This window comes from Suillus subaureus (assembly GCF_016647635.1).
Source record: "Suillus subaureus strain MN1 chromosome Unknown BJ212scaffold_2, whole genome shotgun sequence".
In the NCBI taxonomy this organism is placed as follows: domain Eukaryota; kingdom Fungi; phylum Basidiomycota; class Agaricomycetes; order Boletales; family Suillaceae; genus Suillus; species Suillus subaureus.
The window spans coordinates 1,610,888-1,631,458 of record NW_024538558.1 but is presented as its reverse complement, the minus strand read 5'-3'; the positions used below and the strand labels follow the sequence as shown (position 1 = coordinate 1,631,458).

At 47.7% G+C, this 20,571-nt stretch overlaps 11 protein-coding genes across 11 annotated transcripts; 4 read left to right on the top strand and 7 right to left on the bottom strand.

The window, feature by feature from the left end:
* Positions 1–224: 224 nt before the first annotated feature.
* BJ212DRAFT_1317556 (uncharacterized protein) lies at positions 225–1,985 on the bottom strand. The gene is made up of 6 exons (XM_041334260.1): positions 1,895–1,985; positions 1,541–1,842; positions 1,261–1,420; positions 1,030–1,200; positions 918–976; positions 225–774 (listed from the first exon to the last, which is right to left on the bottom strand). The coding sequence occupies exons 2-6, from the start codon at positions 1,703–1,705 to the stop codon at positions 280–282; spliced, it is 1,050 nt and encodes a 349-aa protein (XP_041199270.1). The 5' UTR covers positions 1,706–1,842; positions 1,895–1,985; the 3' UTR covers positions 225–279.
* Positions 1,885–3,844, top strand: BJ212DRAFT_1317555 (cation efflux protein). The gene is made up of 9 exons (XM_041334259.1): positions 1,885–2,005; positions 2,066–2,117; positions 2,168–2,207; positions 2,264–2,411; positions 2,467–2,547; positions 2,598–3,125; positions 3,175–3,464; positions 3,518–3,593; positions 3,649–3,844. The coding sequence occupies exons 1-9, from the start codon at positions 1,918–1,920 to the stop codon at positions 3,669–3,671; spliced, it is 1,326 nt and encodes a 441-aa protein (XP_041199269.1). The 5' UTR covers positions 1,885–1,917; the 3' UTR covers positions 3,672–3,844.
* BJ212DRAFT_1317538 (mediator complex subunit Med5-domain-containing protein) lies at positions 3,845–7,678 on the bottom strand. Its single transcript, XM_041334258.1, has 14 exons — positions 7,368–7,678; positions 7,243–7,312; positions 6,541–7,184; positions 6,288–6,494; positions 6,159–6,224; positions 5,982–6,100; positions 5,780–5,930; positions 5,614–5,730; positions 5,386–5,554; positions 5,262–5,335; positions 5,038–5,210; positions 4,799–4,987; positions 4,542–4,744; positions 3,845–4,480 (listed from the first exon to the last, which is right to left on the bottom strand). The coding sequence occupies exons 1-14, from the start codon at positions 7,422–7,424 to the stop codon at positions 3,876–3,878; spliced, it is 2,844 nt and encodes a 947-aa protein (XP_041199268.1). The 5' UTR covers positions 7,425–7,678; the 3' UTR covers positions 3,845–3,875.
* BJ212DRAFT_1317535 (uncharacterized protein) lies at positions 7,677–8,282 on the top strand (the record flags this gene model as incomplete). Its single annotated transcript, XM_041334257.1, has 3 exons — positions 7,677–7,908; positions 7,982–8,077; positions 8,134–8,282. A coding segment is annotated over one exon (221 nt), but the record flags the coding sequence as incomplete, so codon positions are not given.
* Positions 7,677–10,476, bottom strand: BJ212DRAFT_1317533 (uncharacterized protein). Its single transcript, XM_041334256.1, has 9 exons — positions 10,262–10,476; positions 10,071–10,210; positions 9,977–10,019; positions 9,383–9,924; positions 8,728–9,330; positions 8,568–8,675; positions 8,260–8,517; positions 7,982–8,207; positions 7,677–7,908 (listed from the first exon to the last, which is right to left on the bottom strand). Exons 1-8 carry the CDS (start codon positions 10,338–10,340, stop codon positions 8,130–8,132), a joined length of 1,851 nt encoding a protein of 616 aa, XP_041199266.1. The 5' UTR covers positions 10,341–10,476; the 3' UTR covers positions 7,677–7,908; positions 7,982–8,129.
* Positions 10,477–11,596: 1,120 nt separating this feature from the next.
* Positions 11,597–12,848, bottom strand: BJ212DRAFT_1317525 (peroxisomal membrane anchor protein conserved region-domain-containing protein). Its single transcript, XM_041334255.1, has 5 exons — positions 12,746–12,848; positions 12,475–12,693; positions 12,367–12,420; positions 12,033–12,317; positions 11,597–11,982 (listed from the first exon to the last, which is right to left on the bottom strand). The coding sequence occupies exons 1-5, from the start codon at positions 12,806–12,808 to the stop codon at positions 11,674–11,676; spliced, it is 930 nt and encodes a 309-aa protein (XP_041199265.1). The 5' UTR covers positions 12,809–12,848; the 3' UTR covers positions 11,597–11,673.
* A 69-nt stretch (positions 12,849–12,917) lies between these two features.
* BJ212DRAFT_1317523 (elongation factor Tu GTP binding domain-containing protein) lies at positions 12,918–15,141 on the top strand. The gene is made up of 12 exons (XM_041334254.1): positions 12,918–13,023; positions 13,080–13,169; positions 13,223–13,297; positions 13,353–13,559; positions 13,619–13,975; positions 14,029–14,064; positions 14,128–14,171; positions 14,221–14,305; positions 14,359–14,384; positions 14,441–14,701; positions 14,749–14,848; positions 14,904–15,141. The coding sequence occupies exons 1-12, from the start codon at positions 12,966–12,968 to the stop codon at positions 14,942–14,944; spliced, it is 1,380 nt and encodes a 459-aa protein (XP_041199264.1). The 5' UTR covers positions 12,918–12,965; the 3' UTR covers positions 14,945–15,141.
* Positions 15,142–15,261: 120 nt separating this feature from the next.
* BJ212DRAFT_1475363 (glycine cleavage H-protein-domain-containing protein) lies at positions 15,262–16,017 on the top strand (the record flags this gene model as incomplete). Its single annotated transcript, XM_041339223.1, has 6 exons — positions 15,262–15,370; positions 15,425–15,574; positions 15,638–15,681; positions 15,738–15,825; positions 15,876–15,913; positions 15,967–16,017. The coding sequence occupies 6 exons, from the start codon at positions 15,262–15,264 to the stop codon at positions 16,015–16,017; spliced, it is 480 nt and encodes a 159-aa protein (XP_041199263.1).
* Positions 16,018–16,221: 204 nt separating this feature from the next.
* On the bottom strand, positions 16,222–16,664 carry BJ212DRAFT_1444017 (ESSS subunit of NADH:ubiquinone oxidoreductase-domain-containing protein; the record flags this gene model as incomplete). The annotated part of the gene is made up of 3 exons (XM_041337903.1): positions 16,222–16,303; positions 16,365–16,480; positions 16,539–16,664. The coding sequence occupies 3 exons, from the start codon at positions 16,662–16,664 to the stop codon at positions 16,222–16,224; spliced, it is 324 nt and encodes a 107-aa protein (XP_041199262.1).
* Positions 16,665–16,938: 274 nt separating this feature from the next.
* BJ212DRAFT_1259411 (cytochrome P450) lies at positions 16,939–19,163 on the bottom strand (the record flags this gene model as incomplete). Its single annotated transcript, XM_041330020.1, is given in 13 exon segments — positions 16,939–17,131; positions 17,205–17,321; positions 17,372–17,500; positions 17,621–17,681; positions 17,733–17,922; positions 18,035–18,154; positions 18,205–18,279; positions 18,294–18,304; positions 18,373–18,524; positions 18,575–18,721; positions 18,771–18,815; positions 18,870–18,999; positions 19,052–19,163. Coding segments are annotated over 13 exon segments (1,482 nt in total), but the record flags the coding sequence as incomplete, so codon positions are not given.
* An 88-nt stretch (positions 19,164–19,251) lies between these two features.
* Positions 19,252–19,886, bottom strand: BJ212DRAFT_318565 (uncharacterized protein). Its single transcript, XM_041342905.1, has 2 exons — positions 19,399–19,886; positions 19,252–19,343 (listed from the first exon to the last, which is right to left on the bottom strand). The coding sequence occupies exon 1, from the start codon at positions 19,820–19,822 to the stop codon at positions 19,487–19,489; it is 336 nt and encodes a 111-aa protein (XP_041199260.1). The 5' UTR covers positions 19,823–19,886; the 3' UTR covers positions 19,252–19,343; positions 19,399–19,486.
* Between the last annotated feature and the right edge of the window lie 685 nt (positions 19,887–20,571).

Below are 20,571 nucleotides of genomic sequence, written 5' to 3'. Positions count from 1 at the left end.
AAGTTATATCCCCACAAAGTATATTAGGTAATCATCTTAACAAAAAGGCTATGTATTTTCTAGGTGTATCCTTACCGCATTTAGCACTCGGAAAATTTATTTGCATTAATTTATTCCATGGCGATGACTGCGGTCACCTCAGGTACCAACAATAAGCAGGGTCACCCTTGGGTTACCCACTCATCTTGTTTGGCCCACCTAAACAATGACTTGTAACCTTTGCATTGTTCTCAAACGCTAATCCATCATTGGTCTGACCCCTGTAAAATACAAGGAAACTTATATACCAGAGCTAGCTTTGGCTGCATACATCTTCACTAATCCCGTACTTGCGATACTCTCAAGGCTCTTCGCGTAAGCATCCACCTGTCCTAGTAGGAGCATACTCTCCAACCGGCTCGGCTCAGGCGGGATTCTGAACAACCTGCCTACATCTTCTTCAGGCAGCGCGTTCAATCCCTGCGCCACCCGCCGCGCATTCTCTTCTTTCCGTTTCGCAACATATGTCTCCGCACGAAGCTTCTCCCGTGCGATTTGCCTCGACAGATACGCGACATTCCCTTCTTCTGTCCGGTAATTATCGATCGCTTCGGCGACTTGTTCCAGATTCTTCGTCAGTCCCATATTGCCTATATCAAGCACTGAATAAGACGGAGGTAACGCTGATGTCGTTGCCACTCCCGGATGTGCACCCGAAAACGTTGAAGTCGAGCGAGTCGCAAGCGTGTTCAAGTACGAACTCAGAAGCGCGTTTGTCCTAACTCTTAACGGGATCTCTTCAAGTATGGAAGCAAAAGTTAATCGATGGCTAATCAACCTATGAGTCTCACTCAGTTAAATCGATCGAGGAGCATGATCAAAATGAGAAAGCATACCCGGCTGTACTAAAATTAGCCCTTCTGTAGGCATCCATGAACGCAGGGCGTCAGCTTGAATGCACGGAATGACGCATTTCCGCGTGCCGTCTGTGAAATGTCTAAACCTCGCCGTCAGCATGTGGCGTCTGCATGTCGAGCCACGTGACATTACCATGAACTATAACAACACCGCCATGTCTAAGCCTATCTTGGTGGATTGCTTGTGTATCTACAAGTGATTGATTGAAGAAAGCACCAAGTGAGGTTGCTTGGTAAAACCCTACGACGTTGTCGTCTCCTTGAACTTCTTTTAGCGATCGTAGCATGGATTGCTGGTAGCGGGCTACCATCAGCAACGTTTCGTCAGTGCTTATATCCGTGGAGATGGTGACAGGGGGCTCACCGATAGATTTTGTCGCCTTTTCATCATCGTCACTGTTATGATTCGGTAATGCAAACGAGTTGGACACCTCGAGGATGCTATCAAGATCAAGGCCTAACAGAAGTCCATGCGCGGTTGTCGAGAATGCCTCGCGACTGTGTTTCAAAATTTTAGTAATAACCTACGATTCGAAAGTCAGTATAGCATAAATAGAAGTAGCTTTGAAAAGTAGTAGTAGTAGAACCGTTCATAGGCAAATGATGAGACATAAGGAAGAGAGACGATCCACAAAATTACGCACTATGCCATCAAGCTGGACACATGTAAGAGGTATCTCAGCCTCGATGTCGATCGCCTTGGACATGGATGCAGGGATGGCTTCATATGTGGGTGCTGCAGGTGTTGGTGCGGCTTGGGGGGCGGGAAGTGAGGCAGCCAGAGCTGCAGCCATCGATGGAGCGGCCATTTTGGTTTCCTATGTAAAGGGTTTTGATGGTTTACGATTTGGACCGAGATGCCACTGCAGTTCTGCTTCAAACAAATGGTAAAAGTCGACGGCAGCCGAAAAATGCTGCGTAAAATAAGTTTACGTAAGCAGCAGTAGTAAGTTATTCCGCCACGGTGAACGGCTTGGTATTACATACCCGTTACTTAGTACCAGCAACAACTTACCACTCGATGTCCGTCTTCGGGATGTCTCGCTCAGGGAGAATAACGCTGTTGCTTATTATCGACATTATATTTTTCTTCATTGAGCTCATTGCAGGTAAGTTAATACTCTGTAGTCTTACACTAGGATCCTCCTAAGAGACTCTGAAACTCGTAGGTTATGCTGTTGGTTCACTTGCCCTTGTCGCCGACAGCTTCCACATGCTGAAGTTTGTATTCCTTCAGCTTGCACTGTCATGTAGCTAAAATCTCTCAACAGTGATGTGATAAGCCTCGTGGTTGCTCTCTACGCGATCAAGGTATGATGTTAATTGTTTCAGGTCATTGAATAATTCACAACTTTTTTGTCTTCGAGTTGTCACAAAAAAGTGCCAACGATTCTAGATATTCGTATGGGTGGCACAGAGCTGAAATTCTCGCTGCTCTTATCAATGGGGTTTTCCTCCTTGCGCTTTGCTTCTCCATTACGATGGAAGCCTTGGAGCGCTTCTTCAGCACTCCAGGTAGGCGGACTCCCTATGTACTTCACAAATATCATCTCACCATTCGCTCCCGCAGAAATTTCCAATCCTCGCCTCATTGTGATCGTAGGGTCCTTCGGTCTGGCATCTAATATCGTTGGCCTCTTCCTCTTCCATGGTCAGTTCAGACGTCATCATCATGCTTACCCCTGCTCAGATATTACCTAGAACATAGTCACGACCATAAGACGTCTTTGACCCCAACGCGTTCTTCGAGCATCTCTCAGTCAGAACAAGTTGTGGATGATGATATCAGTCCCCCGAGAAAAATATCTGGACGGCCTAGTAGCCATGAGCATGAGCGCTCTGACTCCTATTCCTCGATGTATGGACACCCCATTGCGACGCGTGCGTCCGTCGTGCAAGCTGCTCAGGACATTGCATCCCCTTCTCCGCATACGAGGCGACTGAGCACTTCCAGCCACGTGTTCGACGAGCGCCTACCACTCCTCGGATCCGAAACAACCGAAGCGCCACCTTCCAAGAGTAACGCGGTCCGCCATCATGGGCACGCGCATGGCTCTATGAACATGCGCGCCCTGGTATTGCATGTGTTAGGCGATGCCCTAGGGAATGTCGGAGTCATTGCTACTGGCTTGGTCATCTGGCTTACGGAATGGAAATACAAATTTTACTTCGATCCTGTCATCAGCCTTGTGATCACGGTCATTATCTTTTCGTCCGCTCTACCATTAGGTGTGTATATTTTCTTACCTAATATTTGGCATCGACTCACCAGTCTCAGTCCAAAGCGCGTCTTTCATTCTCCTCCAAGGCGTACCGCCGGCTATATCCCTAGACGAGGTCCGAGAATCCATTCTGAATGTAGATGGGGTTCTTTCCGTGCACGAATTACATGTGTGGCAACTCTCAGAATCCAAAATCGTCGCCTCGGTACACGTAATGGCCTCACGAAACCATGACTTCATGCCTGTTGCAGCAGAAATTAGAAAAGCTCTTCATTATCACGGCATACATTCTAGTACTATTCAACCCGAGTACCATACTTGCATGTTTCCAGATGACCACCTGAAGGTGCGTACCCTGTTTTGATTACAGATATCCCCATTTGGCTGATCATTCTCAAGACATCTACGGACTCATCATGTCTGATATTGTGTCCAGCGGATCAAAACTGTGATCCGGTAGAAAATGCTTGCTGTCGTGAGTCCTCCATCTATCTTTCATATTATTGCTTCCACTTATCCCGTGTTGTCAGCTCCACCCCCACCAGGCGTTTAAAAAACGTTTACCATGTGCGTAACACCAGTACCATGACTATTTATGTGTTTCGAACCCTTGTATGTATTGAGATCTTACACGCACTGGAGTGCGCGGAATTGGTTCTGGCGAGTAATGCATGGCCGTGTGGAAGCCACACGGCGAGACGTAATTATATTGTCGCGAGATAGATTATCATGAAGTTGTCTACATCATCACAGCTTTTTACATAACAAACACAGGAAAATTGGTGACAAAGGCAGGGGATGATCCCAGCCGTTGCAAAATGGTTGCACTGGTAGACGAACTGGGCTTCTGCGCTCGGAGATCAGCTGCAAGCCGTCTCGCGACAGCGGCACTTGGTTGGCCGAGCACGAAGCGCTGCTCTTCGCATACCGTTTGCACCGCCCATTCGATGTGTAGTGCGGCGGTAAGGGCGGATGAAATGATTGTCACCAGGAGCTGTGTGTTCACACCCTTTTCTGTCGCCTGCTGTTGATCTATGACCGTAATAAGGCAGGGGAGAACGTTGTACATAAATATCGGAAGGAGGGGTGGCGCCGATGATAGCTGACGCGGCATGGCTAAAACGAATGTCGCCAGCCGCCTGCACGTTTCCATCTCTCCTAGGCTGGAAGCGACACTAAGTTCTGACCAAAGTAGATCAAGAAATCTAGAGGGTGAAGTGGCGGAGAGACAACGTGTAACGTCAATGCGAGGAGCCTTGTGGCGCCGAGCTAACGCGAGTGCCTCGTGGATCTCCTGCTTTGGGAAGTCCATCCATCTGGTAGCAGGGCTGATCTGATGATCCTCCAACGCCTTGCAAGATGCTGTGTCAGGTGATTAATCCGGCTGGTAGGAGGAAATGATTACTTCCAACTTGTTACTTACGGTCTTTGTTGACTCCGAGGGTTTGGAAACACGTGGCTCGTATAACGCTGATATCGAGAACTGGACTCTGGAGGAAAGCTTGGATCCGTCTGCTAGACAATAGTCTGAGACAGCTCGGACTACAAAGACGGCGGACAACGACGGGACAACAGGGAGAGCATAAAATAGTTTGTACGATTGCGAGGTGAAAGGGAGCTACCAGCCTGCAGCAAAAACATGTTGACGAATAATTTACTTGAGACTGGTATTTGACTTACGCTCTGTGCCCAATTTCAAACAACATGGCATGGATCACGCCAACGAGTGTCCACTGGAGCAACGGTCCAAGGAAGTATGACATACCGGTCTGCAGCGTGTCATTGTCAATTCGGTTTTCCTGGCGAGCCAGGGCAGCCTGCGAGAATAGTGTGGCAGAGATTTGCAGGAGAATTTGGGGTTTTGTTGTGCTATAGGGAAATGAGACACAATTTCCATCGCAGGGGCGGAAACACATTACCGGAGTAAGGCGTCGTCGATCCCTTCGCTATTGCTATCAAAAATTGCCTTGTACCAAGTGGCAAATGCGGATTTGTGTTCTGGGCTTAATTCATCTAGCTGATAAACCCTCGAAGTGCATCGGAGAAGTTCTGTGCGGTACATCTTTCCGTCTTTGATGATTGGCGATGAAATCTTGACAAAGAATGTCAAGGAACAATCGCATTCCGATGACAGAAAACATACCCGGAATTTCGCCAAGACCATCTCTGCAAATAGAACTATATCGCCCAAATGGCTCACTGCAGTCTGTGGATCACCTATGGGTCGTTGTTAGCACGAATGTCGTAAGCTTCCGTGGCGAACATACCAACTGTTTCGCAATCATACTCGGAGATTATCTCCAGTGCATTACAAATCAAGTATGAGATCTTGAGATGCAGTGATAGTATGTCTAAGGCGAAGTCATGGTGGTACAATGTCCGCGTTAGGTGACTCAAGTGCTCAAGATCCAGGGATGTAGAGTGTGACGTAAATCGCTGAAAAAAAAGTGCCTGATTAACAGATGTGGATCAATCATGAATGGCCTCGCAACTACTTTCTGGACCACGGCAGCAAAACAGTGGTGGCTGCCAGGTTCTTGGCGAATTTTTTCTAGCAGTAACAAAGTATCTTCTGGACTTGAATCTAAAGTGAGTTTTGAATCCAGATAAGTCTGCAGGTCTCATCATCATCAGCAAGGAAAGTATGGTGTGATAATTTACTTCTATGGAACACCCATGATCAAAAGCTTCTGACTGTAAACGTGTCCTGGGGTCGTTTACCATCATGGGGTCCATCGAGACCGCAAACGTATACTCAATAATCCCAACGGCTAGAAGTTGTTGAATGAATTCGCGAATAAGTGATCTATGTCTTAAGAATGAGATGTTAGCACGAAGCATGCAGAACACCAATCAAACATACAATGTGTTGTTGTCCTGGCCGGAATCGTGTCCTTTGCCTTGTTGGGCGACAACGTCACATTGCGCCAATAAATCAGACCGTTGAGATAACGATAACAATGCAGCATGTATTGCAGCTCGCTGATGGAGTCGTAGTTCGTGCTGAGCCTCCCTGAATTTCGAAAAAGATTTTGCTCACCCAATCTGCCTCTGTTGTTCCATGAGTTTCAAGAGTTTTTTCGAGGGCAAATAGAAGCCGCGGAAGCTATGGATCATGAGCTGGTGGTAAGTTGTACTGATACTCACGGTGGCTTGCGCTAAAGCTTACACGACCAACCACAAATGCTCTCCACAGAGAAAAGGAAGATTCATGATCATCCTTAGCAGAACTTTGAGCGATGCAAGTCAAAGCAGCCACGAATAGCTGTGTACAAAAGACATTGGGGGCCCATGACGTCCACCGCAATGTACCTGTCATTACTGCAACAGCTTCTAAATCACTTCCCGCTCCAAAGTCACAGGTACGGCATGCCATCTGTAAAACATGAGTGATGGTCGAGTTACAACCATGAAATACATACAAGGCTTTGCAATAACAGACCGCAGGTGACGGTGTCAGTTTCAACATTGGTGCCAAGCACGTCATTTTTTCCCATAGTCAGCTGCATAGTATGCAACATTTGCGCATCTCGGACGGCTTTCGCATCGTCTCCCATAAGCAAGCTCAGGGATAACACGAAGCCCTCGAGTACCTGCCGGAGCTCCTGCGAAAGGCGCAATGACTGCAGCGCATCATTCGCATCCCCGAGATAAATCATGGCTTGAGCGGCTGTTACCTGCGACATGTCAGTGACACAAGACAGTAGCAGGATCGCAAGTTCAGAAGCTGATACAATAAGCTGGTGGAAGTTAGAAGGGGGAAGAGAGTGGGCAACCCGCAAAAGAGCCAGTGCATCTTGTACTTTGGAAAGCACAGAAACCTGGGAGTCCGCCAAGGAGATGATGGATCCTGCAGGTGATGACCCCGATGTGTAATGTGTATTAAGAGCTAAACGGCAAAGCATATCCAGGGTAGACCCATTCTGAAGTTCTGGGTCCCGAGCAGCGCGTATGAATGTGGAGACGAAGACCGCGTTCGAAAGCAATCCGTCACTCAGAGCAAGCTGAAGGTATTCGCGAAGAGTATGGTCTGCGGGGTACAAGCGATAAAGATCAAGGATTGCGTCTGTTTAACACGTATTCAATGCGGCAGAGTCTAGATCCTTGATATGCAGGCCACATACTGCTAATAGTGGTGCTAAAGTCGACACCGACATCCTGTTGCTGTACAAGCAGTTTGCATAATCCTAACCACTGAGAAGTTCCAGTACACCATCATAGCATGTGCTACGTGACACAAATTACTCACCTGTTGCGGAGATACCCCGCATTGATACGAATTCCTCGTCAACTCAGAGAGTGACATATTACGGGTAAGAACTACTATTGCCGCCCTTTGGTATCTGCTTGGTTTGCGTTGATGCTTCACGACGATGTTCAGCGGAATACTACGTCAATGTAGAAATTAACCAGCGTACTACTTAAGGGTGAGCGACTAATAGTAGAATAAGAGGAATTTGTGGCTGTGGGCGTTTTGAAGTATGCTTTGGAACTTGCGCAACTTCCTGTTTTGGTAACACCGCGCGACGGGTCGCCGACACATGTATACCTGAGTACAACTATGGTCATGCGACCCATCTTCTACCTCGTTCCTGTAACTGAAGCGCTCAGCGTTGCGGTTGCAACTGGTCAGTACCCTGAAGCTCGAACAACGGTCTCGAGGTGTATCACCTCATTAGGGCACGACCGTCGAATCAGTGAAGGCATGGAGACACCAGGCGCGTTGCTTTTCAGCGTTTTCTCGCACTCAAAGACTTTGCGAAGAAGACCTTCATTATCTAACTGACGTCGTGCGTATGCCTGTCAGACACTTCGTTCCAAAATTTGATCAGAGTCCTCCACTGGCTTTCTGTGATTCTGCAGCCTGCTGTGATAGTTTCTTATGCCACGGTGCCACCAGCTACACAGAAGTTCAGGAGGGCGCACTAGCGCAACTCGGATAATGTAGAAAAAGCAGAGGCGTGTAGGGGTATCTATCGAAGCTTTATCGAATAACTGAAATAATTGCTCACTAGACTTTTGCTATCAGCCTCCGAGTCTCTTGTGGTGTAAAACGCAAGATGATGGACAAAACACGAACGAGATTGGGCTGAAAGAATGGATCATTAGTACAAGCATCTTTTTCAGTGTTCTGCACTCACCCTCATCTCCTTATGCTCTAAAAACTGCAATATCACGTTTCGAAGGTACTCCAGGTTAATGTCTTCATCGCCTTTGGATGGGGTGGGAGATGTTGGCCCAGGAGATGTGGCTCGCGATGGAAGATCAGAGGCTGATGATATCGACGCGCGAGAATCGGTGTTCTCGATTCGCGAGGTCCAATAACCCACTCCTGGATTGCGCTGACGCTCGAGCAGAGCAGCTGAGTTTTGTACCTTGCGGAGTTCTTCTCGGAGCGTCTGCGAGTGCTGTGAGACAAGAGGGGAGTGAAAGCTTGGATAGTCATCACCTTGATGTGACCACGGAGCTGTACTTCATGAGCCTTCAGGCTCTCAATCTGGCTCTTGTAACCTTCGGCTTCTGCTTGAGTGTCTGAGATACGAAGCTGGAACGACGTCTGTATGGCACCTGTCATAAGAGTGTCCTGGCGCATAGTACACGAGCCATACCTCAGCATCGTTCATACGGTCAACCTGTAACTGAAGTTCCAACGCATGACGCTGGTGATTCTGCACCTCAGCTTCTAGCCTCTCGATCTCACTTTTCAGCACCCCTGTTATGCTCTCCTTCTCTTCCCGTAATTTTGCAGAAGACTGCAAAATCATCTTCAGCTCGTCTGTTTCTCTACCTTTATCACAGAGTTTGCGACTCCAGTCCGCTTCACTCTCTGTGCGCTCCTTCTCTGCGAGGACCAAGTTCCTCTTGATTTCCGCCAATCTGGCCTCGTACTTGGCTTCCATCATAGAGATGAGCTGCGACACGTCTTCCTGGGGAGCGCCTGGCCCGTGCAGTCGCGTTTCTTGTTCACCTCGAAGATCTGAAATTTCCTCGGTGAGAAGAGTAAGGCGATCCTGTGCCTCCCGAAGTTGGAACTGCACTTCAGTGTATTGACTCTGGAGGATCCCGACGTGGTGCTGAGAGGATTCTAACTCGGCCTGCCGAATCTGGAGTTGCTCAAAGGATGACCTGTTCTCCCTGGAAAGATTGTTGACAGATGCTTCCAATGTAGTGATCTGTGACCTCTTAAGAGTCGATTCCGTTGAATGCGACATCTGTATTGCAATTTCTTAGATCAGTGGCAAAGTTGCGACCATCTATACGAACCTTCAGCGCTGCAATTTCAACTTCAAATTGTGCGCGGGAAGCAGAAAGCTCCTTCTCGCTGCGGTCCCTGACAGCAGCTACCTCTTTGTCGAACTGGGCCTTTAAGCCGGTTACCGCTTTCTCTCGCTCTGCATTGACCGCATCGATTTCCGACTGTAACCTTGCTCGTTCAGCCCTCTCTTTGTCCCGTTCCAACCTGTCCTTTTCCTTAGATTCTCCGATTTCCTTCAGCGCATCGTCTCTATCTTTCTCGGCTTTGACAAGCTTCTGACGCACAGTCTTGAGGAGGCTGATTGCCTTGACACGTTTCTCTTCCTCTTCTTTTGCCACTTCTTTTGCTTTGGCAACCTCAACTGCAAGTCGCTCAATCTCGGCATTTCGCTTCGCTGCTTCTTCTTCCGTATGAGAAGCTGAAGCTTGGGAGGCTGCAACGAGGGCTTCTGCTTCGTCGAGCTGTTGACGAAGCTTGTGGATCTGGTCCAACTGAGATCTGGTTTCAAGCTTGTGAGTATCTCTGAGTTCCTCGATACGCTCCTCTTGACCTGTTGGAACAAAAGTCAGCATTCTCTTATAGCGATACGAACGATTCATTACGTGTCAGTTTTCCGTTGAGACGCTGCAGTTCATCCTGTGTAAGCTACTCAGATGGATGAGAAGCTAGAAGCGGGCAAGCATTGTGGCGCGTCACCTCAGTCTTCATGTTCATGTTAGACAGGTAGTCATGTAATACAGTTGCATCATGCGCATCCTCCAAAGGAGTCAATTCCCGAATGATAACATCTACAGCCGACCGTTCTGCCTGAAGTTTTTTAAATGACGTCGACACATCTTTTGAAAGAGTAAGCATGCACCCAACATATAGTCCAACCAAGAACGTACTTGAAAACCGTTGTTCCACGAGTTTTAGGCGTTCTTGAAGAGCTTCTACGTCAGCTTCGCTGTATTTTGATGAAGGCATAGTAGAAGGGTCTTCTGGAGGCTGTTCCGTCTTTTCGCCACTGCCGTCTGAAGTAAGTAATTCTATTTGAATGGGAACATCGGCGTTGCCATCGATGTCTCCAGAATCCAAGCCGTGAACTTCTGGCACATGGGAAGTAGATGCGTATGTATGGATGGGAATGTCGGCGGTGTTATCGATGTCTCCAGAATCCGAGCCGTAAACTTCTGATACATGGACAGCAGATACGTCTGTATGGATAGGAATGTCGGCGTTGCCATCGATGTCTCCAGAATTCGAGACGTGAACTTCTGGCACATGGGAAGCAGATACGTCTGTATGAATAATAACACCGGCATTGCCATCAATATCTCCAGAATCCGAGCCGTGAACTTCTGACGGAAGTGCCGTGTCTGCGGGAAGATCATTGGGCAGCTGGGGATTTTCTTCTATTCCGGTGGATACTGATGCGGGTTTGGGGAGACTATCAGAATATTCTGCTGCAGGTGCCTTTTCTGAGCTCAGTGGCAGAGGAACTTGAGCCAGAGCTTGGGGGACCTCTGTTGTTGAAGTAGCATGAGGGCCTTCTTCGCTAGCATCTTGGAGGTAATTTGCAGCGAGGGAAAATGGCGAAGGATACGACGGAAGGCCGCTGGGCTGGGTGTCAGACACTTGCGGTGGAGAAGTTGCTACTGGAAGTATTACAGGGGAGGCTGGCAGGGGAATCGATGTGGGGGAGAGTGGATGTTGCGTGACCACAACTGCACTCGACGCTGGCGAAGCTCTTGAAGAAATAGCAGGTGATGTAATATTAGATGCATCTCCGACTGAGAACGACGCGCGTAGGCGTTCTTCGAGAGTAAATTTGCGTAGTCCAGGATCGGGCGTACTGTTACTCTTTGGGACAGACGAAGAGACAGGGCTAGAAGATCGCGACAGCGGACTCCCAGAGCGCTGTGATACAAATGATCTGCGTAAGTTATTCAGTGCAGCGTCCGCAAGTTGATTTGTGGATTGCGACTGTCGCGCAGACTGCACGTCAGGTGGGCCGCTTGTGAAACGGTCACTGTCATCACTGTTGAAGTCTTGAGACCGACGGGGCTGCGGCTGTGCAAAGCCTTCTACTGCCTGCCGAAATTGTGAAAACATTAGAGATACCAGAAGTACTCAAACCAAACTGCGGAGGTAGCAGTGGTCGTTGCACTTGGTCCTGAACAATAATCGGCGCTCGGACAAGTCTCCCACGTGAGCGTGCCACTATGTAGGAAACTCCTTTGGATGAAAGTACCAGCAGCATATTTTAAGTTTAAATTTGAAAGGACAATATGCCATAGAACAAATATAATACATGATTTTATGATGAAGATTCATTCGATGGTGTCTCTGTTTCCTTGCCCTTTCCATTCAACTGGGCGACAGATGTAAACGACCCATTTAGTGAAGTTGAGCTCGGTAGTGACTCTGTAGCAGATGGGACTGGCGCTGAGCTAGCCAACTGCCATGAAGGTATCGACGGTCTACCGGCTAACGAGGGTATTGGTGTTGAAGGAGAGCTCGTCAGTGGAGCAGACCCGCGACTGAGCAGTAGAGCCTTGAGGGATTTGAGTTCTTGTTGTAGCTCAGAAAGAGACTCCTTCTGAGTCTCTTTGTTCTTCTCAATCATCTGTGTTGAAAAATAAGAGAAGCAAAGATGACCGACATCGCTAGCTCTACCTTAGGTAGCATCTCTCGGATGTTTTCCACTTCGTCACGAATTTCGCGCATCTCGTCCCGCGTCTTTGACTCGCCTTCTCTCATTTCAACTACTACAGATTCAACATCCTTGGTGACTTTGTTCACCCGTTCATTTTGTTCATACACCGCAGACTTGACGGCTTCAGTCTCTGCCTGAATTTCCTTCAAGAGGGCCTCTGCAGCATCAAACTGTGCTGTCAAGCCATCGCGGTCTTGCTCATATGCAGTCGCTGCTGGAGGAATGAGGTGTGGTTGAAGATATTTCTAGAGCTGAGGTAAGAGCAAGAAATACGGAGTGATTCAAGTCGTTCACCTTGAACAGCGAGACGGCACCATACACCACTGACCCTGATATCACAGCAGTTATCTACAGGGAATATATCACAACTCACGCCACAAAAAGGAGAGCCACACGACGCACGAAATAATCGCGCCAGTCCCATTGCTGGGAAGGATAGCTGGGATAAGGAGCTGGCCCATATGTTGGATATGGTGATTGGAAATGATTCTGAGGCTGTGCCGCAGGCTGCGAGCGCGCAGTCTGATTCGCCGCCTGCTTCATTGCCTCCTCGATCTCTGGTCCACTGAGACCTTTTGCTTCAAGGAATTGCACACGTTGGGCGATAGGCGCTTGTTGGGTCTAATACACACGATGAGCGTCGTACACTTCAAGAAATTTATGACTTGCACACCGTAAAGTCGGAGAGGAACGAAACTGCATTACGAACTAGCTCTCGTCTGTCTGCGTCTGACATGGTGCTAGTGGTAACTTATAAGTGCGGTAACTTGAGTACTATGCCGAATAGCCGATTAAGAAATTATGTAAAGTCTACTCCTTACGCTCCGAATTCATTCTCCGATCGTCTCCAATTTTGTGGCAGGACGTTGGACCCAGTATCTTTTGCAACAAGTATGTTTAGGTTGGCAGCTCAGCGGGGAATAGCGAACAAATTTGCTGGCTCTTCAAGAGGTATCTTATACTCTGTATCTTGTTCTCTATATGTCTGACATTTTTGGTTTATCAAGCTCTGAGAGCTTCTTCACTGTATGCTCGTTGCCGGTGCTCAACATGGGAGCCAACGTCTGGCCCTTCTCTGTCTTCGGCTACCAGTTGGGGTATGATCATGCTTGTTGGAGCAAAAAAATTCGTGTCTGAGATATTCTAACAGGCAACCGACGCGGCTATGCTGAAGCCGCTAGCAAATTCTCCCGCGTAAAGCCTCACATGAACATTGGCACCATTGGTAAGGCCACGCCTTTTTTGCACTTTGATGCGCTTTAACTCAATCTGATCTTTAGGTCACGTTGACCATGGCAAAACAACGTTGACTGCAGCTATCACAAAAGTTCTCTCTGATAAAGGCGCAGCAAAATTTACGGACTACTCGCAGATCGACAAGGCGCCTGAAGAGAAAGCTCGTGGTATCACTATCAACTCTGCCCATGTCGAGTATGAATCTGATGGGCGCCACTATGGGCACATTGACTGTCCTGGTCACGCTGACTGTTTGTCCTTCCTTCCTTACCCACATACGTCCCCAGTTTTACGCAGCTACCCTTCATAGACATCAAGAACATGATTACTGGTGCTGCGCAAATGGACGGAGCTATCATTGTCGTGTCGGCAACGGATGGTCAGATGCCTCAGACCCGTGAACATTTACTTCTTGCTCGCCAAGTCGGCATCAAGAAACTGGTCGTCTTTATAAATAAAGTTGACATGATTCAAGACCCAGAGATGCTCGAGCTTGTGGACATGGAGATGCGCGATCTGCTGTCGACTTACAACTTCGACGGTGAGAACACTCCCATCATCATGGGTTCAGCATTGGCCGCTTTGGAAGGTCGGGATGACAACTTAGGGAAGGAGAAGATCCTTAGTCTTGTCCAGGCCTGTGATGAGTGGCTTGACGTTCCCCCTCGTCAGTTTTTTTATATGTGGATTTTGATTAGGAGAGTTGAAATTTTCTCATAGGTGACCTGGAGAAGCCCTTCTTAATGCCTATCGAAGGTAATATCAAAATTATTGTCTTCAGGGACCAGCTTTGACACATTCAAATTACTTCTCTCAAAGATGTGTTTTCGATTTCTGGTCGTGGGACTGTTGCTACTGGACGAGTGAGTTTCGCATTAGGAACGTGTACCTATGAGCTCACCTGTTGTACAGGTTGAGCGTGGTATTGCAACTAAGGGTGCTGAGGTCGAGATCGTTGGCCTTGGCAACACTTTCAAAACCACGTTGACTGGTATCGGTACGATCAATATCAAAGTATCATTAGATCTTGGATTTCTAATGAACTCGCAGAGATGTTCCACAAGGAACTTGACCGAGTATGAAACACTGTATCTTGCGATACGCGTCATGTTTATTTTTATCCTTTTTTCAGGGTGAAGCTGGTGACAACATGGGTTGCCTGCTACGTGGTGTCAAGCGAGAACAAGTCCGCCGTGGCCAGGTCATCATTGCTCCAGGCTCGATGAAGGCCGTCAAGAAGTTCCAGGCTCAAATTTACGTCCTCACCAAGGATGAAGGTGGCCGTTACACCCCATTTATGAGCAACTATCGTCCTCAACTCTTCCTCCGGACTGCTGACATCACCGTCGCTCTCACTTTCGCGGAGGGTACTCCTGACGCCGAGGAGAAAATGGTATGTACTAGCCATTTTCTCCTGTATTGCTTACACCTTTTTTCTAGGTAATGCCCGGAGATAACGTCGAGATGGTTTGTGAGTTGGTTCACGATGTTGCAGCCGAGGCTGGTTCCCGCTTCACTCTTCGTGAAGGTGGCAAGACAAGTGAGTTCTGAGTTCATATGCTTCACTCGGTCCCAGCTAAACAACCATAATACAGTCGGCACTGGCATTGTTACGAAGATCCTGGATTACGCATGAAAAAATACTACATTATTATATACTACCCTGTCGTAATTCTGGCTTGTCTTCACTTGCATTGTTGTTACATCCCCCCTCAGCATGATGTTCAAGAGTAGACACAAACTCATTATGCGCTGCATTGTCGTTTATCTACATGGCCGCCTTGTAGCCGCTAATAATTTGAGATTTTGCGGATGGCCACCCCTGAAGTAAACGTTGGTTTGACGTCGGTTGTTCGAAGGTTCTGAAGTGCAAAACGAAGATTGTTTGTCTCACACCTGACACCCCCACTTGCATCAACTACCTTACGGTCGCTCAGCCTCAGTGACTTAATTATGTTCTCTGCAATCAGACAAGCTGCTCGTGTGCGGACGATGCCCTTGACGGCTGCGAGGACAAGTCCCTCGAATACCATGCGCATGCCCGGTTGTCGGACTATCGTTAGTGAGTGAAACCCACCACTCTCCGATTGGACCCTCATCTGACAGTCTCGACTAGCAAAAAAGTACACCGAGGAGCACGAAGTCGTTGCTTTTGACGACGAGACTGGATTGGGCGCTGTGTCCATAACGGATCATGCGCAAGAGAGCCTTGGAGATGTTGTGTTCGTGGAGCTTCCTGCCGTAGGCTCGAAAGTTTTAAAAGGCGGTAGGTACCTGTCTCCTGTGAAAAGTGTCAAACAGGTGAACAACGCGCTAATATCCATTGTAGACCAGATTGGTGCAGTTGAGAGCGTTAAGGCGGCCTCGGATATTGTTGAGAGACCATCCATTGCGTTCTAACCACAGCTCATGAATGTTCGTTTATACAGTATGCGCCAGTATCTGGCATAGTCACTGAGGTGAACGAGGTCCTGAATTCTGAACCTGGACTCTTAAACCGCTCTCCCGAGGAAAAAGGTAAGCTTTATTCTGATTGAGTCACAGCAGCATCAACATGAGACTTGCAGGTTGGCTGTGTAAAATCAAACTCTCTGCACCCGACGAAGTGAGTGATTCACACATTTCTCTGAGAATTCTAACAGCGGCTTATTGTAACAGATGAACGAGCTGCTCACGCTTGAGAGTTACAAAGCAACTTGGGAGGCGTGAATCATAATACTGAAGGGACGACTATTTGGTCTGCCTGCGGGAGACTAAGTTTGACTAGCAACATAACCCCTGGCCTCAACTGCCATACCTTTGTTATTACTTATATTATCATAGATGTTTGGAAATCATCAGCTCTTGCAATGCATTCTATCTCAAGAGCCAGTATGAATTGTCAGAATGAAGTGGTAAGGTAGTTGATGAAATTCATGATGATGGCTCGTATTTATATTTCTCTCCGCGGGCTTCCATACGTTCCTTGGCTTCTCTAAGGGCCCACGTTTGTATGCTGTATAGACCAAATTGACTGATGAACGAGCTGGCTCGGCGGAAGAGAACGTGCCACCCACCTCGTGTCGGGCTTATAGTACAATAATACTGCAGCCATTGCCATGGACCCGAACATCCCTACATACCAGATGTTCTCCCACTCCTCTTTCACACGCTTTTGTCCTGGTGCAGGGGGCTAAAGCACTCATCCCGTCAGCTCCCCGGAAGTCCTGAACAAGCGTTATAAACATCACCTTTTCGCCAAAAAGCCAACCACTAGGCTCATTGAATTGTGGTGGGCCATGGGAAGCAAATCGTCTGCCTGTTATGCGGCGCGGTACTCTCGCTTGAAGCGCACGCAAAGATGAGGTCGGTAGCATGAGGAATATTGAAGTTGACCGACTCCACCAGTGTCCCTCGGGTAATTTCGAGGTGGATTGGTCTAAATAGATGCAAACACGGCTCCATACATGGTTATGCCGCTACTAGCACTTCTCTCACTTGGAGTCAGACAACAGAAGGAAGATAGTCGCCCATGTTCAGAATGCATAGTACATACAAGTTGTAGTTATACTCAACAAATCCAATAGACATCGCGGTATAGACTTGGTCAAAACAACGTAGTCGCAATCTCATATTACATAGACAAAAAAGTCAAGGCAGAAAGCTATCGGGCTGCACACTGCTTACCACACCGCAATCATAATTTCCCTGCCACTGTATGTTAGTATTTGAGAATGCCAGGTGTGGTCGATAGAACGGACCCAAGTTGGTCGAACATGTCAGTGTCTTTAGAGACACGCTAGGGAATCGCGGGAGAATGCGACAGGGAAATGTCTCCGGATGACTGAATAACAAGAGGTCAGACTACTCACTGGGACAGATGGAAACCCGCGAACACTGCGAAACCAGTGGTGAACTTCGGAACGATCGGGATCTCCATGCCGTGTTCATCAAGAGCTTTGTGGGCCGAGAAAAACGCCAGGAAATTCGCGATTGCGATCCAGAGTGACGCGTCCACGACATGCCGTCCCACACTGATCAACTACTTTCAACGGAGAGCGAAGAAGTGCGAATAGATGCTCACCAAATCCGGGGACCCCAGCCGAAGCCTAAACGCATTGTATCGCTGTTGAGAGACCCGTCATCTTGGAAAAATCTTTTAGGTTTGAATTCGTCAGGACTGGGGTATTTCGTTGCATCGTGCGTCATTGCCCTAAAAGGTTCGTTATTTGGGTATATTAAGAACAAGGGTAGTGGGGACTTTCCATGCATTTGGAAATACAACAATACCTAGCAAAGGTTGTTAGGGGCCGTCGTTAGATCAGCATGATACAAACCTTTAGGGATGAAATAGCCATTGTAGATATCACTGGTTGTTGTTGCGTGTGGGACGCCTGCAAAGATTGTCAGAGGACATTTAGAGATGATTTGTATTGTAGACAAACTCATTGGAATCACTGGGTGCCACCTGAGCGTTTCACGCAAAACAGCTTCTAGGTAAGGCAACGCTGGTCTATCGTCGAAATCAGGGAGTCTATTTTTGCCAACGACTCGATCGATCTCCGCCTGCGCTTTGGCTTGTACTTCTGGGTTGAGCACCATAGCAAGGAAAAACACAAGTAAAGTGGCAGTGGTCTGAGTTAAGGGCAAACTGATTATGATTGGCAAACGAAGACCAGGAGAAACTTGCCGTTTCAGTTGCCGCTGAAGACAAAAAATGAGCATCAAGAGGAAAGAAATTTTCAACTTGCATACCTGTGAATGCAACGGAGGCAGCCTCCTTAACTGCAGTTGTATTAACGTCATCCTCTTGACTGGTCCTGTTCAAAGCATCAGCCACCAGGCACGGTCCCATGTCGTTGGCAGACTGTCGGTGGTTCGTTAGTTGGATGTACCCCCACTGGCGGGATACTTCACCATCCTCTCTTTGACATATTGAAAAGGAATCTCCTTCACATCATGGGCTGCCTGGATACATTTGAGTGATGCTCGCTTAAACGTGGCACCAGGAAATCAGCTAGGTAGCTGCAGAACTAGAAGGATTGTTGAGTTACTTACATGCAATCATTGCGTGTGCGAACATACGGAAAGGGAATGTTTCCATTAACATCATGGCAGCTGGTGCGAAACCATCGACTATGAGATCGCCATATCTTGTAATGACGTGAGCAACGTGGGCGTCCTTAGCTTTCGCTTCGCAGTCATATATTATAGACAGCATGAATGTCAAAGTAAACCTGATAAAAATCAGCTTCAGCGCGAGACCGAACGAATGGTCGCGACCGACATCTGAAAATGGTTCGGATAATTGCCAGGGTCCTGTAGAAGACTGAACAGCATTTTGTGGGCGGAACGAAGTCGCACAGCGTGATGAGCAGGTGTAGCAGCTTGATGGAATGCCTGATGAAAAATTCGTCGGTGGAGGCGCCACCTACTTTTTATCAGACACCCATCAACATAGCATAGAATAACCCATTATGTACCTGTTTCCATATGGCATGAACCCCATGTTAAAATCTGAAGCGAAGCTATGACAACATTTTAGTGGTCAATGCGGACTAACACTTCAAGATGCAACTCACGCTTCGTAAACAATTGACTGGGGTCTATCTGAATATATGCTGGAACGCCGATCAAAGAGGTCTTTTGCGACCTCCTTAGAATTAACGACAAGAACAGGCTTGCTGAGGACACGAGCATAAATAATGTCACCTAAGGAACAAAATGAGCTGTCATGAACAGATCCCCGTCACAATGCACAAACCATATGCGGATCTCCAGGCATTAAAGGTCAGCCAAGGCCGAGCAGAATCAAGACTGAGAACATTTCCCAGTACTGGAAGGGGGGTAGGACCAGGTGGCAGTGGGGGACGTGAATGATTGAGCGAATATTTTCGACAGTAGCTTAACACAGCTACCACCAAGCCTGATATTGCCAAGTAAAGTCCGGGTCCATTGTCAAGTATCGTTAGATAAGACTTGTTGTCCAATGGGTACTCAAAGGAGGAGGCATTCAAGTCTAGGTCAACTTGAAGTATATATCGCACTGGGCTCAACTGAGCCAAACAATCGATTTGATCCAGGATGTCAAAGACTTGGAAGTCTACTAACCGATTAAGTGAGCTGAAACATGAACTGCCCAGGGGAGCCGCAAAGTCCACGCTACGAAGAGTTCCTCTGCATATCGGTGCTCGTGATTTTATGTCAGGATTATCTTTGTTATGGCGTGAAAGAGCAGAACGGGCGGCAATGACTGTCGTAGATCTAAGGCACGTAGATTTACAGAGCAACAATAGTATTCATTAGCGAAGGAACTTTGAAGGAGCTTAGAATTAGCAGGGTTCGCCTTCGGCCAATGTGGCCAAGGTACATTGCGGTATTTGAGTTCTGGAAATTCCATCAAGAACAGAAGGACAATATCTGACAGCTTTCGAGGGCTGCGCTGCAGATCGCCCAACTTGGCTTCGTCCTCGTACAAATGCCGCAAATGATGTCCTAGCAAAATCAGCCAGATAAAACCGAACCTGTACGGCATGGATCTCTTGGATCGTATTCTCAGTCGAGAAGTGTCCTAGCGTCTGTAAGATCTTCAGATATCGTTCAACGGAAGAGGTACTTACAAGAGGAGGGTACTTGATATCGCGCCGGGCTAGGTCAAGCCAAGTGAACATAAGAGACGTCACACGTCTAAAGAGACAAGGACTTCGTAAGTCCCCAGTCGAGTATGAACAGACTCATATAGTATGTACCTAAAGAGACAAGGACTTCGTAAGTCTTGTACTACGTCAGTAAGGAATGTGAGTATCATATAGTGAGACTTACCCCAGTCGAGTATGAACAGACTGGGGAAGAAGGGGAAAACGAGACGAGCGAATGTACCTGGAGCGGAGCTACCGTATTTAGTAAGTACGTTGAAGGTAGTGAACGCGACACCAAACAAAAAGAAATGTCTATACTACTATGTTGACGGATTGATTTCCAACACACCCCCTCAATCTGGCAACAGACCTATCTCGTCAATCATTTTCTGGAACGCGAGACGTGCGAGTGGTTTCGTGAGGCCGTCAGCGAGCATTTCGGCTGATGGGATATGTATGAGCTCGAGAGTACCATCTTCGACGCATTTGCGGACGAAATGGTAATGAACGTCAATGTGTTTCATGCGTGTGTGGAAACGCGCTTCCTTTGCAAGGCTAATGCATCCAGTGTTATTGATGAATATCTCTGTGCCAGGATCTTTGTCATACATTCTGATATCATGCAACAGATATCCCAGCCATATTG